Below are 16,450 nucleotides of genomic sequence, written 5' to 3' on the forward strand. Positions count from 1 at the left end.
TATAACCTTCGGGTTACTTTTCATCTGTTTCGCCATTGAGGAGATAAGGGTGTGTGTGAGTGGGGGGGGGGGGGGGGGGGGTACCTGAAAAGATACTCTGACGCTTAAGTCAATTTAGTGTTGCTGGTTGAAAGTCAAATATAAAATCAAAAGATAAACGTCAAATCTCTTTTCAGAGCAAACATGTGTCATTTATATATATGCTTGCATGGTGGTGGTAAACCAATGGCTTAAAGGAGGCTACGTGGTAGTGTTGTTAATATAATCTTTCTAATCATAGCAAATATGATCGTATCTCATGAGAAGGCAGGCAGATATTACGCTTTATCTAGACTCCCGCGTAACCGACATTTTTCTCAAGCAAAACAAAGGTCAAGGTGTCGAGCATAGTTCTTGCAGACCTCCTATGTCAGGACCCAAGTTGAAGAAATTCACTTGGATCCACCCTCTTGATGGACTTTAATTCTTGACAGAGCTCAAGGTGCCTAGGAGACTCATGCTGACCTCCCGTGTCAATTAGACCTTAGGTTGCAAAATTCTTCCAAGTCCACCTCTCCGCTGGTTTAGTCAAGGGCACACTTGTGCGTATTCAGAGATTCGGGCCCCACCTTTAATAAGTTTACTTTCTTTTATGGTCAACACTAACCGATATTGGGTTCAACACGAGTCCCCCCAACTCGATTCTTACAAGATTGTAGAGATGCTACGAAGTAGAACAACTCGATACTTCTCAACCTATCGTGGTTAGTCATAGGAAAAATCCATATTATCAATTACCTTAAGTTGAAAGAGGCAAGTCATACTTTAGACAGGGCAATATGCATTGCTCCGCGAGTCAATTTTGGATTCTTCTTTAGAGCATAACACCTGATCGACACACTTCCTATCTTTAATCCTCACCTTGATCCTTTTGCTTACTAGGGCCAGTCTTCTCCGGGGACTTGGCGAGTTAGTTGACACCATGACCCCAACGTCCATCCACATTCTAACGGATCAAATTCCCGTGGCAGCTACCTAAAGATCTCCCTCATAATCATCTTGCACTTAACGTGTGTGATTTTTTTTCGTGTCATATTAATGCAACAATTATTCCATTAAATGGGGTGCTTCGGAACAGAAGACTCATCGTCCTAACTTTTCTAGATCTTTTCCTTCTTGCTCTAATGGCAACTGTTTCTCTTATCTCGGTGTTCCCTTTCCTTTTTGAAATATTTTTACATACATGCCTAATGGAATTTAATTTTCTTCACGTACGTTTAGCGAGGTTTTTTCTGACTGTTACCGGACGAGCACTTACGACCTTTTCTAGAACTGCTGCAGCGACCTATGTTCCATTTGAAATTCTCTGTAGGGACCTATGACTTGCCTTTCTACCGACGGTAGTTTCTGCCGAAGTCCATGCCTTTTCATTGAGGGGTTGGTCTGTTATAAACCATGACTTTCGCAACACTGGCGGTGGTTGAAGAGCTAACTTAGGACCAAACTCTGCCTTTTCATCTCTTTTATCCTCTCTTTTTCTTTTTTCTTTTGTTTGTTTTTCTCTTTCTTTTGTTTGTTGTCTGTTTTTTTTTCCTTTTTGTTGTTTCCTCCTTTTTTCCTGGCAGGATTAGAGGTGGGTTCTGGAGGACAACTATGTGTCGTTGAGGGTTTGTTGATAAGGATCCTCATCACTTGGATATTTCGATAAATTCATCTGATTCTCTAAGGGGTGTTTGGTTTCCTCCGCCTCTGTATTCCTTCTTGCACGAGGGAATATATTTTGTATTTTCTTCTTCGCTTCTCTTTTTTATACTCTGTAATTTCTTCTGTAATTAGGCTTTGAACCCCAGCAACTCTATTTTATGGGTCTGTAATTTTTCCTGTAATAGAATCTTTAATTATAAATAAGAAATTTAACTTTGGTTTATCGCTGTATTCTATTTCTATTTTAGTTATTTAAACATCTGTTCTGAACGCTGCAACAATCGTTGAATATACACAGACTTTGTTCATCGTTGTTGATGCTCGACCTTGATGGTTTAACCTTTCTGATATGAAGATCTCGACTAAATTAGACAAAATTTATGGACTGAAGTACATCCTTGGACCTTAGACTTTTTAAGCTCAGAGTTGGTTTTTCCGATCAGACTTGCACGATTTCACCGACTTCATGAATGGTTTTAGAAAAAGTGGGGAAAGAGAGAGCGAGACATTTTTAAGGGAGAGATAAGAGTTTTTGTAAGAGAAGAAAGGTTTTTATCCAAGGATTGGTTGGAAGACATTATCTCTTAATGAGATGGGATGTGAAAGGCTAAGTTTTTTGTGAGAATAGGAAGACGATAACATGGTCCATTGAGCTTAAACAAATGGGCAGAAGTTGACCGTTCATCCGAAATGCTTGATTCCTATTTACTTTTAAGATTCATTTGAATATCTGTTTTGGATGTGTTAATGGACCCTACGCTCGTTGGAATTTTTTTCATGCCCCAAGTACATTAAACAAATTTAATGTCCAAAGTACTTGTGAGAGAAGTTAAGGGTCGCGCAAACAACTATTTGATAAGTTGGTTGTGCATCTACTACAACAATATGAAGGTCGCATATTCATTTAACGGTGGAAGTGGAAATATATCATTTATCGACTTACCTTTGAAATGTAATAACAAAAGGGTGCCTCGATAGGCACACCACATTTTACTGTAGGCACGCGGTCAGAGTCGTTGACTCTAGTCAATTCAAGGGTGAGAATAACAGATGGTTTTAAGGGTCTTTATATGGCTTGTAGGGTCCAAGATATATTTAGTGATGAAGATTATATAGCCTTTACCGACCAAAATGTCTATATTTACTTAATTTATGATGTATCACGTTAACAACAAAACGACTTCTTCCAGCAATTAAACTTCCATAGTTTCACTCACAAAAAGAATACAAACCCCCCTATCTTTCTCTCGAAACTACTGCTTTTGTAATCAAGGGTGGACCCAATAAGAGTACAAACTAGGCAACTGGCCGTCGAAAATTTCAATTTTCTTTTGGACAAAAATTAGGGGTAATTTAGTAATTTGAAGTTCAGTTACTCCTTAGGTTAAGCATACAAAATTTTTGAAAGAGGCTGAATCGATTGGGTATTAGCTAGGGGTGAAGATTGTGGAAAATCTCCATTAATTTTTTAAGTTTTCACGAAACATTCCTTGTTATTTAAATATAATTAAATGTTAGTTTTCTCGTTAAAAAAATAACATAGTTATATATATATATATATATATATATATATATGTATATATATATATGTATATATTTGTTGAGAAAACAAGAAAATATTAAGAACTAAAAGAAAGAAAAGCCTCCCGATATGCCTGTTCCGAGAGCAACATCCAGTCTCCTTCATGCGTTCGTCCCCATTTAGCTAACTGATCTGCCCTGGTGTCACTCTCCCTCGGGATAAATGAGAATACCACTTCTACTAATTCATTCGCCAGCTGGTAAATGATCTGCATAAGATTTTCTGATTGCCAATAGATCGTCGATTCTTCCTGACGTATTCTCCGAATAATGTTGAGATTATCACTCTCAATTCGAATGCAAGGATGCTATTGAATTTGGCCCACTGCGACGCCTTAATGATTGCCCAACATTCACATTCTTCCGCATTCTGACCCCTAATATAATAAGCTGCAGTTGCTACAAACACTGAATGCTCGTCCTGCATGAAACAACCACTCCAACATTTTCGGTCACGGCTATGAAAGAAGCATCAACATTGATCTTGACAAAAGGTGTCAAAGGCTGAAATGAATGACTGGTTACATTAGACTCCTCAATGATTTGATGTATCTTGGTAAGTGTTGGGGAACCCCTAATCCTGGTTATCATCATCTCATAAGTAGTATTGATATGGGAGAGACATTTATCACATCTTGCCTTCCATATATGCCACAATACGGTTGAAAAAGGACCTGGGAGTCTTCGTCTATGTCCTTCCAAGAGATAATCCATTCCTGCAAGATATTAATATGTTCTGAAATAATATTAAATAAGAACCATACTGATTTAGCAAAATCACAATGAAGAAGAACATGGTTCATAGTCTCCCTATCATTACAATATTCACATTCGTATAATCCTCTAATGTACTTTCCTATTTTGTCCCGGACTGGTAGGCTATTGGTACAACATTTCCAAACAAATAATTTAATTCTAGGAATAACAGGCATATCCCATATAAATTTCCATTCCTTTGTTTCATGTTGGTTTCTCTAAGAGCGTAAATAGTTATACATGAATTTGATAGTGAAGTTTCCCGATTTGGTTAATGACCATCTAGCTATATCCATCTGATGTGCCTGCAGATTAATACTCAAAATTGCATTACATACATTAGCATTAAAGTATTGAGATAAAATATTCGTATTCCAATGGTTATTGTTAATAAGTTGTGCCACAACAGTGAGCTGACAATTATTATCGTTGGTCAGCGGAGGGGGATGATTAGGAATCCAGTAGTCATGCCAAATATTAATATTAGTACCTTTATTGACATCCCAGAAGACTAGTTCGGACACTTTACTAATATGTTTGGATATGGATTTCCAAAGCCAGGAATGGTGATTTTTTGCTTCTTTAGGGAATTGCTCTTTATTAAAGTATTTAGCATTAAGAATTTTGGCCCAAGGTGAATCTGGGTTTTTAAAGAGACGCCAAACTAATTTGCTGAGGAAAGCTTGGTTGTCGAGTTCCGGGAGGCGAAAGCCAAGGCCGTCAAGATTTTTGGGGAGACAAATAGCAGACCAGTTAATAGTATGTATGGATTTGAATTTTCCCCACCAGAAAGCCCTTTGAAGGGCCTCAATGCGTCTGCTTACGCCCTTCGGGATAGCAAAGCATTGCATTTGGTATCGGGGAACAACCGCAGCTATTGTGGAGATCACAATAGAGCGGCCAGCTTGAGAGAGAAGAGAAGCTTTCCATTTAGAGAGCTTGTGCTGGATCTGGTTCAAATATAGTTTTTATATATTTTCATATTTTAAACTTTTTAGTGAATCTTATTTAATTTTTGGGTTTTGGTAAACAACATATAATCTTGAGTTGCTGACTTAATGTTGGAATTTGAAAATTAGCAGTTTCAACTTCAAAATCCAAGTAAGATGTGGGTTATTGCTTAATCCTATGTATTTTGAGTGTTGATTTATTTTATACTTTGTTGATTTCATATCAAGAATTATTAGGGGTTTTGATGATGATAATTCGATTTCTATTAGGTAGAAGTTACCAAATGAAAAGTCGAAACCCTAAATTTGATGATGATGAATTTGATGTTGATATGCCACCAAATCTAAAATCCTAATTTATTTGATGATGATGAAGAAGAATTTTTTCGGATTTGAACAAAAAGAAACTTCGGTTTTTTTTTTTCTCGATTTGCAAACTTTGCAAATTGAGTTTGCAAGATCTGCAACCCGAGATTACATTCTGCAAAGCTTGGAAATCAAGTTTCCAATTTACATTTTGCAGCCGCATTTGCAATTTACAAGAATGCAAATGCAGTTATAGATAATGGGAAAAATGTCTTTTTTTTCTAAGTTTTTTTTTAACGAAAATGAGGTATTGAAAGTGGATCTTGTTAGAAAGCTAATGAAAAATATTTTCAAATGTATAAGTTTTACCGAAATCCGATTTAATGAAAAATTATATGTATTTAAAACTAAAAGAAAAAAAGTTTTTTTTTTGAGAGAAAAATAATACCATAACAAAAAGTATCATCAAAGGAAACAAAAAGAACACAAGGGTATGATAGCATAAGAGCTAAGCAATAGGGGTTAATGCTAAAAGAAGAAAAAGTTAAAGAATCAATTACAAAAATGATATTTTGTTCTTTATATACTTTTTATCTGAATAATAATTATGAAATCTTTCCTAGGTTTCACTCATTGTCATTTTTATCTTAACTTATTTCGTTAAAACCGGCCTCTATGCACTATACCTGCCAAATCTGCGTCTTACGGACCATATACATTTGCTCTTAGAGGCCAACCTAAAGGGTCTAAAAGCCAAGTTCAATACATATTATTGTATTCAAGAAAATTTATACTTGAGCAAAATGAAACCTGAGACCTCCGTGTTGGAGAGTTGGTGTCCAACCACTAATGCATTTAGTAGAATATATATTCACACTAACTTCTTCACACAAAGGTTCCGGCCCCGTCTGCAATGATTTCATAATGAAGAACAGAAGACCCTGAACTTCTGCAACTATTCAAGAAAATTTATACTTAAGCAAAATGAATTAATTTGTCACAAGTTACATAAAAAATTGAAGAATAAAACCCAGAATTATTATATTCATTATAAAATATTCACTCTCTTTATTGGATCAAGTAAACATGAAATGAAATAAGAAAAAACAACCACCCCAAAATTGAAACAATTAAACTTCATTGATTTTATGATTTATATACAAAAATCAGGTCAAATTCATCAAATGAAAATGGGTATTCATCTATTCAATTCTTCACCCATACAAAAAAGAAAAAGAGATCGAAATCATTTCGATATTATTGATCGATTGGAATTTCTGAAATACTTTCAAGATGAGGTCTCCAAACACCAATTCTTCCTCGTCTTCGACCTCTTTGATTATTCAAAACTTTATTCTCTGATAAAATTTCCTTCAAATATCGATCCGAAATCAAAACTTTATCATTCATAGTGACTGAATTCTCCTCTGTAGTTACTTTCTTCTTCGTCGTTCGCTTGGTTGATGAAGTATTCTTCTTCTTTTGTTGATTAAGTGGTGAATTTGGTTGAGGAACTAAGAAATAAATTTTCCCTTTTTGTAATTCAGCATCAGGTGGAACAATTACAATTTTTTGAATGACACAATCACCATCATTTGATAAAGATGAAGATGGTTTTTTTAATACATGTTTTGGATTTGCTTTCATAATTTCACTTGCTCTTAATGTTCCACTGATTTCTTCAACTTTACCATTTGAATGAACAATTCTTATAACATCTAATGCCCCACAAGGAAGAATGCAAGAGATACAACACCTAATAGTGTTCATTCTTTAACTTTTTTTTTCCCTTCCCACCTCTTACTCTCTCATAGATAGTTAAAGAGTTCTAGAGAGAGAGAAAATTTTATTTTAGAGAGAGAGAAAGAAGGGTAGTAGAAGATATATTTAAGAGAGAGACACAAAGAGAACTCTCTCTCTTTTTTATTCTCTATATGTGTGAAAATTGAGATTGGGAATCAAACACATAGAACTTTGGTTAAGAAATGTTAATTCTATATATACTTTTTCTCTCTCTTTTTTTAAGGGGAGAAAAGAGAGAACAATAAAAAGAAAAAAAGAAGAAGAATATGAGAAAAGAAAAAAGAGAAATTTCTTCATTTATTTGTTGCTTAGGGAAAATTCTAAGGATTTAATAATTGCACCACTTCCTGTACTTAACTTTTGGATTCATCATTTAGTTCCCTCTTTTCTCTTGTGTGTCCACTTCTCCTTTAATATCAATAATAATGTGTGTATGTGGTGTATTTCATGGGGGTTGGGTGGGGCAGTAAGGGCAAGATTTATGGGTGACACATGGTAGTCCACAGTAGGGACGTCCACACAGGCAGGGAGCCTCTAAATTCTTGGAGCCTCTTTCTCTCTCTCTTTTTTTTTTTTTTGGATTTGAAGTCAAGGGAACCATTTCTATTAATAAGTGATAAAATCACATTGTTTACAATGGATGATACGTCATTTTTATTTCTCTCCTCTAAAAACTTCATGAGAGTTACATACCTTTAAATGCAAAGTGTGTCATGAAGAGAAAGAAATGGGACTAGACACTGATTCAAACAAAAGACCCTAAAGGCCGACAAAAGATCCTAAAAACCGTGAATGAAAAGACCCTAAAGGTCGACAAAATATTACAGTAAAACTTATAAAAGAACCACCGCCTTGTTGCCGGAAAACCGTCGCCGTCACCGGAAAACCGCCGTCGATAGGAAAACCGCCGCTGCCGCCAGAAAACCGCCGCTGCCGCCAGAAAACCGCCTCCGTCACCGGAGAATCGTCGCCATCACACCACCATAGAAATCACATTACCACCACACCACCTTCACGAAGCACCACCCGATCTTGCCGTAGAAACCAATCGCTCCACCACCACCACCCATCACCATCAATAAAACACCACCACCCACCCACCCCCTGCATTTAAAAACACCACCACCACCCACCCCCTGCATTTAAAAACACCACCACCATCACATCATCACCATATTACCATTAACCCATCGCTCCACCAATAGATCTGAATTTAACACCACCATTAAGTAGAGTGGATCGATTGAAGAGATTTCCATTAGATCGATCTAGAAAGGTTTTTGGAACCGATTTTGGAGTGTATCTAACCCTATAGCGATGAATCTAGAAAACTCTAAATCCACTCGAAAATGAATCTAGCCCTAAAACCAGTCATACCACCGCCGCACCACCCCCACCTTCAAACCATTACCATTACTAGACTCCACCACATCCTAACACAAAACACCACCAAATCATACCATATAACCCATTCGCCCCACCACCATCCAAAACACGAAACGGTTTTACTGTATAAGAGAAAGAGAAAGAGGAAAAGAGAAGTAATAAGGAACCACTAAGGGTTCCGGCGAAGGGAGGACCCTTCGCCGGAAGATTCAAAACTAGATCTGGAAAAGGTTATTTAGAAAACTTTAGAGAGAGAGCAGAGAAAAATTCAATTGGTTCTGCTTTTTAATCAAAATTTGTTATTGTTGTTGATTATTTATGTCAACACTTTAAACCGCTTGGACAACCAAGTGTTGATGAGCCTCTTTCTCTCTTAAATTTCAATAAAGGTCATTTCTTTTTAGATTTCAACTACCATGTACATTAGTTGTTACGAGGCATTGATACATCATGAAGATGCGATGAGCACGATAACTGCCTAATTTAAAGGGTCTACGGGTTTTAGGGCCAAAATAAAATTCAAAAAGGGATTAAGGTCCAATCTTCCTAGAAATTAGGATTTTAGTCATTTTCCCTTTTGGAAGAAACATTACTGATACATAATGTGTTATGTATGATATATATAAAAAAAATGAAATAAAGTATAAAACTTTCACAATAAATAACACGTTATTTATGAAACAAAACAAAAATCAATAAACAGAAAAACGCTGTAACTTTGACATCTAGACATACTTTAACTATACTAAATGTGTTTTGTTGTAGAAATATATGTAATTGATACTAAATAACGTATATATTGCGAAACAAATAGTAAGTTTGAAATCAATCGAAAAAATTTGAGAAAAAAAAAAGAAAGAGAATTTGGGGGTTTGGTTTTCAAAAGTAGATTTTTTCTTATGTAAAAGGATATGGTATTATAATTAAATAGAAACGATAAAGATCTGTTTTTTCTATAGAGATGGGTCAATTTAGACTAAATATCCATTATAATTATTATTTTGGCTTTAAATCCTATATTAATATTAAGGTGGACTAAATGTGTGTTTAGGTGTAGATTTTTGGACTAAGAACCAAAAATTATAATTTAAACCATAATGAAAGAGGTCTAAAGTCCGACAACATGAAAGAGCCCTAAAACCCGACAGATTATTATATTATTTACTATATCTATGGGAGAGTAATAGGTCTCTGACGGAAATTTAATTTGTTTTGTACATTTCTAGAATTTGGGTACCAATTTTCAGCAATGAAATTATATGCTCCAAGTTCAAATTTTGAATTTTAAATTGAACCAAAAGAGGAGGGAATTTGAATATCAATTTTGACCCAATTGTTAGAGGAGCAAAATTTCCCCTTGTCCTAACAAGTTACACCTTTTGTTCATCTATAAATACAATCATTCTTCTATTAAGTTTTCTACATTTTTTCTTTAAACCAAATTATTCTTTTGCTTTTGCTTAACAAAAAAATGTTTTGAGGAGAATCCTAGTTTTGATGGTGAAACATTCCGAAGTCGATAACGGATGAGTCGTAATTTATTTTTACATATCCTCGATACTTTTGTTGACCATAATCCCAATTTTATACAAAAGAGACCTCATCCACATTAAATGTTTGTCGTCGAATCAAAAGACAACTATTTTAGTGAGACTGCTTGGTTATGGGACGCTGGTCCATTCAATGGACGAATACGTTCGAATTGGAGAGACCACTACAATCGAATATGTAAGAGAATTTTTAGTAACAATTGTCTATGTGGTTGGCCATCAACACAAAAAAGTTTTCAAATAAAGTTATAAAACTGATATTTCTAAGCTCTTTTATCGCTCGGTGAACAATAGAGACTCCAAGGAAGGTAAGAGATTACAGATTGCATGCATTTGGAGTGGAAAAATTGCCTAACCGCAAGTAAACTGGTTACCAATTATCATACTCATTGTCGTTGCATCATTTCATCTATCGATACATGTATTTTTTTGGGTTACCTTGATCGTGTAATGGCATCAATGTTTTAGAGTGTTCTCCAGCATTTGATACAATAACGACATGTATGGGTCGTCCTGTTAATTCTGAAGTAAATGGTAATGAATTTCATGTGGGTTATTATCTCGCTGAAGGGATATATCCTCAACGAGGTGCTTTTGTTAAACCCATACCATATCCATTCACTCTGCAAGAACAATACATCTTCAAACAACAAGAGTCAGAAAAAAGATGTTAAACGAGCCTTTGACGTACTGCAAGCTCGTTTTGTTGTTATTTGAGGATTGATACGTTTTTGAGATATTGAAACATTGGCTAATATCATGAAGGCTTGTAATAAAACACATAACATGACAACCGAAAATGAAGGATGTGATGGAAGTACCAATTTTGATGGAACTGTTACAACGGAACCGATGATACATGGGGTAGCCATAGTCGAAGAAATATTTGCTCTTCTTGCCCGAATCGACAAAAAAAGAAGTTCATACATAATTAAAAGCAAATCTTATAGAGCACTTATCGAAAACCAAACCTCGCAAGCAATATGGAGTATAATTGTTCTTTTCTGCAAGACTTGATTTGTTTCTTTATAGTTATTTTTGCTTGTTATTTCTTTATTTGTTGTAAGTCTTTGAATTAGAAATATATTTGAGTTAAAAATGTGTATATCCGTTGTCTAGAAAATCAAATGAGAATTCCGCCAGAAGGGCACTTTCTTCCCCGAAACATAGAGAAGAGAAGAAAGAAAGAAGAGAGAGAGAGAGAAAGAGAGAGAGAGAGAGAGAGAGAGAGAGAGAGAGAGAGAGAGAGAGAGAGGCGAAAGAGGGAAAGAGAGAGATAGAAAGAAAGAATAATAAGACGAGAGAGGAAGGAAAGTGGTGGCAACATTGGGAATAAAAAAGTGTTGGTGGCGCTAAAGTTAATGGTGGTGTTGTTGGTTGTGGTGGGAGGGAAAGATGAAAGAAAAAGAAAGTGAAAAATATTAAGAGTGGTGTTCAGAGAAAACAAAATGTACCATTTTTTCGCACTTAAAAATACTCCATAAAATTACTTTGATTCCCGGACGCAACAACCAAAAAGAAATTAGGGAACTTCGGTATGGTGAATTCTAGTTCTAAACTATACACTTTAAACCCACCAACCCATATAGGGTCAACTCTAACTTGATCCACTTGCCTAATCTAACAGTTATAGTTTTGTTGTTTGCTCAACAAGAACTATGGAGCAGTGACTTTAGGGCTTAGACTCTAGCTTTTATTAATTAGTTGGCTTTAGGTCTTTTTTGTGAAGTGAAGGATGTGCTTAGGACTGCCAATGCCTGTTTTTCAATTGCTAATCACTTGAAGTTATCATACTTGTTGAAAAAGCAAGATGATCATGACAACAAGAAAACGAATGGTTTGATGTATCCAATTTTCAACTAAGAGCATTCAAATTCCTTTTAAACTTTATAAGTGGTTCATCATTCCCATCCATTATCAATTAACTGGCCCACCTTAATAAATTTGTTGAAGATGGAATGTTAAGGCCACCTCTCTTAATCCATCGTCATTATCTTGATATTTTGAGCCACAGAATCATCAAACAACCACCACGTTACAGTACCGAAAGTGTGATTTTCGAACAAAATCATGATCTTTTGATGGCAATTCTAGAGTAAGGTTTTCATACACTATGAGAAATCAGACTGGTCCATCTCTAGGAATGCTTTACCACCATATTATTTCTTTACACAAATGCAAATAATGGTTTTATACAAACAAATCAGATCAACCATTTTTATGACTTCTTACTCAAAGTCCTACCCTACCCAAAACCAAGAAGTTTGTGTTTGTATCTCTTGATGGTTAAAATCAGGGGCGTGTTTGAGGGGGTGCGACCCGTGCCGTCACACCGGACCCCCCCCCCCCCCCCCCAAACCACATAATTTTCTCATAGAGATATGAGCCCCTAAATTCCGATCGGTTATATTAATTTAGCAGTACACAATGAAACAAGATGGTGATGTAGTTGAATTGGCAAACCTCTTGAATGTTAACTAAGAGGTCTTAGGTCCAATCCACCCAACAATCACTTTTTTGTTTTTTTTTGAAATCACACGAAACAATATTTCATTCATAAGTGATTAAATAACAATGAACTCGTTATTATCTCCAACTGTTTCTAACAACAACTATTTTCTTCACAAAAAAATAACAACTATTAGTTATGGTATTAAGTTATGGATAAAGTGATAATCTATTAGTTTAGTTTGTATGTTTATGAAGTCGAAGTCGAATACTTATTGTTCTATCTTTTCGTGGAAAGGGTGTTGTCAAATGTGTATGGTTTTTGCATAGAAGTATTTGGGATGAAAAAAATACACAACTTAGAATAAGTATTCAACTTCACGGAAGGAGTTAAATTTTTTCTTTTTCTTATCGAATTTTAGAGATAATTACTAAACGTATAATGTGTGAAAAGAGTTTACGTTTTGATATCATTGGAGAAAGGGCCCCAAAAATTTTTTCGCACCGGACCCCCAAATTCTCGGCCACGCCACTGGTTAAAATCCGGAGAGAAATCACTCGTCATGTGTTACCTAATATTGGTATTAAATTTATGAGCAATGACTTAGATGGTTGTTGTGGCACAGGCATAGTCTTCTGCACACCTCTAATGCTTTGAGGTACAACCGAACTCCATGCTTTTAGATACAATTTGTTATTTGTTTAGGTTATTTAGACATTGAATCTTAACAATTTAGCGATAATATGACTGGTGCCCAGAATAAAAATATACAGGGCGTTGATTTTTTTTGTTAGATAGTAGTTAACTGGTTCACATGTCAACTACATACATGTCTTATAACAAAAATATCCTTCACGAATTATTTAGGTTTATTTAGATATTTAGGTTTATAAAATTAAATTGAGTATTGCATAAGAAATGATGGCTTAGGTATACATGTTCCTGAAACTGATAACATTGCAACGTTGACTAAGATAGCTTGGAAACTTCTTACATCCAAACCTAAGCCTTGAACTCTTTTACTTCAAACTAAATATTATCATAATAGAGAACCTCCGGAGCTTAATAGATAATAATTCTTGGCTTTGGAGAGGTATTTATAATACTTTTCGTATTATTGAATTCTATACGAGAGGTTCATAAAGGTATGAATATTAGCATTTGGAATTACAATTGGATACCTCATTTTCCTTCACGTATCACTAACTCTTATGGGTCCACACTAAGCACAATTAGTCAATTGATTCAGGATGGTAATTGACAAATTGCAACCCATCAAACCACATTAAAACCACACATAGTTCATAATATTCTCACTAATCTTTTAAATAAGAATCTAGCTGACATTAAGGTGTCGTTTGGCAACACTAATGTTAAAATCACGATTATGTGATAATCGGATATATGATAAAAGTAAAGACACGATAATTTAACGTGGTTCGGTCGAATACTCAAGACCTACATCCACGGAGAGATAACTCTTTATTCATAATTCACCACATACAATTGTACGTAGGTTTGATCGGTTACATTGGTCAGACATAACTCGATGAGTTTTATTCCTAGAACCCTCTCCTATTTATAGATGACTTAGGGTTTAGGGTTTCCTAGTTTCTGATTACTAAACTAGGAAATAATACAAAATCTATCTAATATTACCATTAGATAGTTACAAGAGATATTCTGAATATAAGAAACTAAATCTTCACATATCTTCAATATATCTTCAAATATTCTGAATTCTTCTTGATCGTCGGATCTCGTCTTCTCGATCCGTCACGTACATACACGTATATTATTTCTGCAACTTATCTTGACCGCCGGATCTCCTATTTTCGATCCTCCTTATGTAATGTATCCTATTACCCCCCCCCCCCCAAGTTGGAGCACGTAAATTTTGAAGTGTCCGACTTGGAGAGAGAAAAATGAAATACTTCTTGATTCGTCGTAGTCGTCTTCTTGCAACTCTTAGATTGTGGATGCGTTGGAAGATGATTGAACGATGATTAAGTCACAACCAAAAGGTTGGTAGTTGCTGTCAAAAAATTGAGCGAAAAGCAATGACAACGAAATTACATGTATTTTTCTCATGTATGTAAAGTTGGTCATTGTATGAAGAAAATGTCAACAATTAAAAGGTTGTGATGATCAATATCTTGTCGTATAAAAACGTCAAGTATGAACTTTAGGAGTGACAACAAAATAATGTTGTTTTGTTTGAAATCGACAAGAAATCTTTGTCGGAATACCAAAAATATTGGATAAGGAACAACCAAAACGATGGTCGACTTGAAATTCATTGCCAAAAAAGGCAAGATCGCGAATATAATTTCAGAATTAAAAATAGAAATATTCTATTCATGGAATAGATATTCTATTAGGTGAAAGGAATTGTCCAAAATGTAATTTGGTAGGAAAGACAAGTCATCATAGACAAAGTATGAGTTGGAAAATGTCACGGGAGGATTCGGAAATATAGGTCAAAATAGATATATTCTATTTGTGGTAGGAAAAGTCCAAAATATAATTGGTAAGAAAATCATCTTAAGAGAATTATGATTAAGAAAATTTAGCGGGTTGTATTCCGGAATTAAAATCCAAAATATGAATTCTTTTTTCGTTAAAGGAAAAGTCCAAAATTTTGGTAGAGAAATTGAATCGTGATAAACAAAGTATGACTTTGGAAATGTCACGGGTATATCCGGAAAGAAAAATAGATGAAGTTAATCTATTTTAGTGTCACAAACAGAAGAGAAAGGTGACAAAAAAATTACGTCACAACTAGAAATAATTGGATATAGGTGACAGTAAGTGCCTGTCACAAAAGAAATTTTCCAACCGTATGAAACCGTGGCAAAAAAAGTAGTGTCGCAACCAGAAAAAGTTGGATATAAGAGGTCTGTCACAAAATAAATTTCCGACAGTTAAAACTGTGGCAAGTGACTGTCACAAACTAGTAGGAAGGGAAGTTGTCGCAAATAAGTAATTTGGGGATAATTAGAAACCTCTAAAGAAAAATTAGGGTTTCCAAAGTCAGAAATTGATTGGAATCTCAAACCTAATCTTTAGGGATTTCAGTAGAAAGTCGATTAGGGGTTGAGAAACAAAACCTAATCGATAGTATGCTGATAAAATATGTCAAAATCCAATTGATTTGAGCCAATATAAGGTTCATCAATGGTGGTGTATGTCTAGAGAGATAAAGCTCTAGAACTCTGAATTGGGTAAACCAAAAACACTGCTAATGATTAGCAATTCGTCTAGGGTTCGTCGAGAATCCCTTGAGAAGATAAGAAATGGTCCGAGCAAGCCTCTCTCGGTGTAGTCAACAGAGAAATTTACAGAGATTGTGTTCGGTGGATTCCAAAATCGATAAGAAATTCGACCGACACTTCACCAAATACATAGGGGAATCGGTGGTGGTTAGCCGGAAAAGGATGTCACCGTGAGGGGTTGTGCAAGTGCGGCTAGCAATGGAGGCGGTAGTAGAAACCCTAGCTCGATAGATTAAGTCTCGGGAAGAAGAAGTGAAAGGAGAAGATAAGGTTTTACTTTAAGGAGTGAACATCTGACGGGAAGACGAAGAAAAAAAATGGCCTGGTTGAAGAGATAATAAGGTAGGGTTGCAAACCGGGTACACTCTAAGGCACCAAACCGTTTAATTAAAGGGGAAGGAAAAGGATAGGCTTGTTCCTAGAAAGCTGCCTATATCTAAATTGTGAATTAGGGTGGGCCCGTGGGTCAGCTAAAGAAAGTAGTGTTGTAATGAACCCGGTCAGCTAGTTTCCGTACACAATTTATTATACTTTTCGTTGCCAAACAACACCTAAGCGTTGGATTCTTATGAAGTCAGGGGACTATTCAGTTTCTTCTCTCTGTAAAAAGCTTAATATTTAGTCCTAATGCATCTCAGGATGAGGTCTCTTTCTGGAAAAACATTTGGAACATACACACTTTGCCGCGTATTCAGATTTTTATTTAGAAAT

The 16,450-nt window shown here is 35.4% G+C and overlaps 1 protein-coding gene across 1 annotated transcript; it reads right to left on the bottom strand.

Moving 5' to 3' along the window:
• Positions 1-6,397: 6,397 nt before the first annotated feature.
• Positions 6,398-7,231, bottom strand: LOC147548592 (uncharacterized). Its single transcript, XM_086669788.1, has one exon. It carries the CDS (start codon positions 7,044-7,046, stop codon positions 6,534-6,536), a length of 513 nt encoding a protein of 170 aa, XP_086525914.1. The 5' UTR covers positions 7,047-7,231; the 3' UTR covers positions 6,398-6,533.
• Positions 7,232-16,450: the final 9,219 nt, after the last annotated feature.

Source organism: Eschscholzia californica, unplaced genomic scaffold (assembly GCF_041429995.1).
Source record: "Eschscholzia californica isolate CP2 unplaced genomic scaffold, dmEscCali1.0.p SCAF_3, whole genome shotgun sequence".
Classification (NCBI taxonomy): Eukaryota; Viridiplantae; Streptophyta; class Magnoliopsida; order Ranunculales; family Papaveraceae; genus Eschscholzia; species Eschscholzia californica.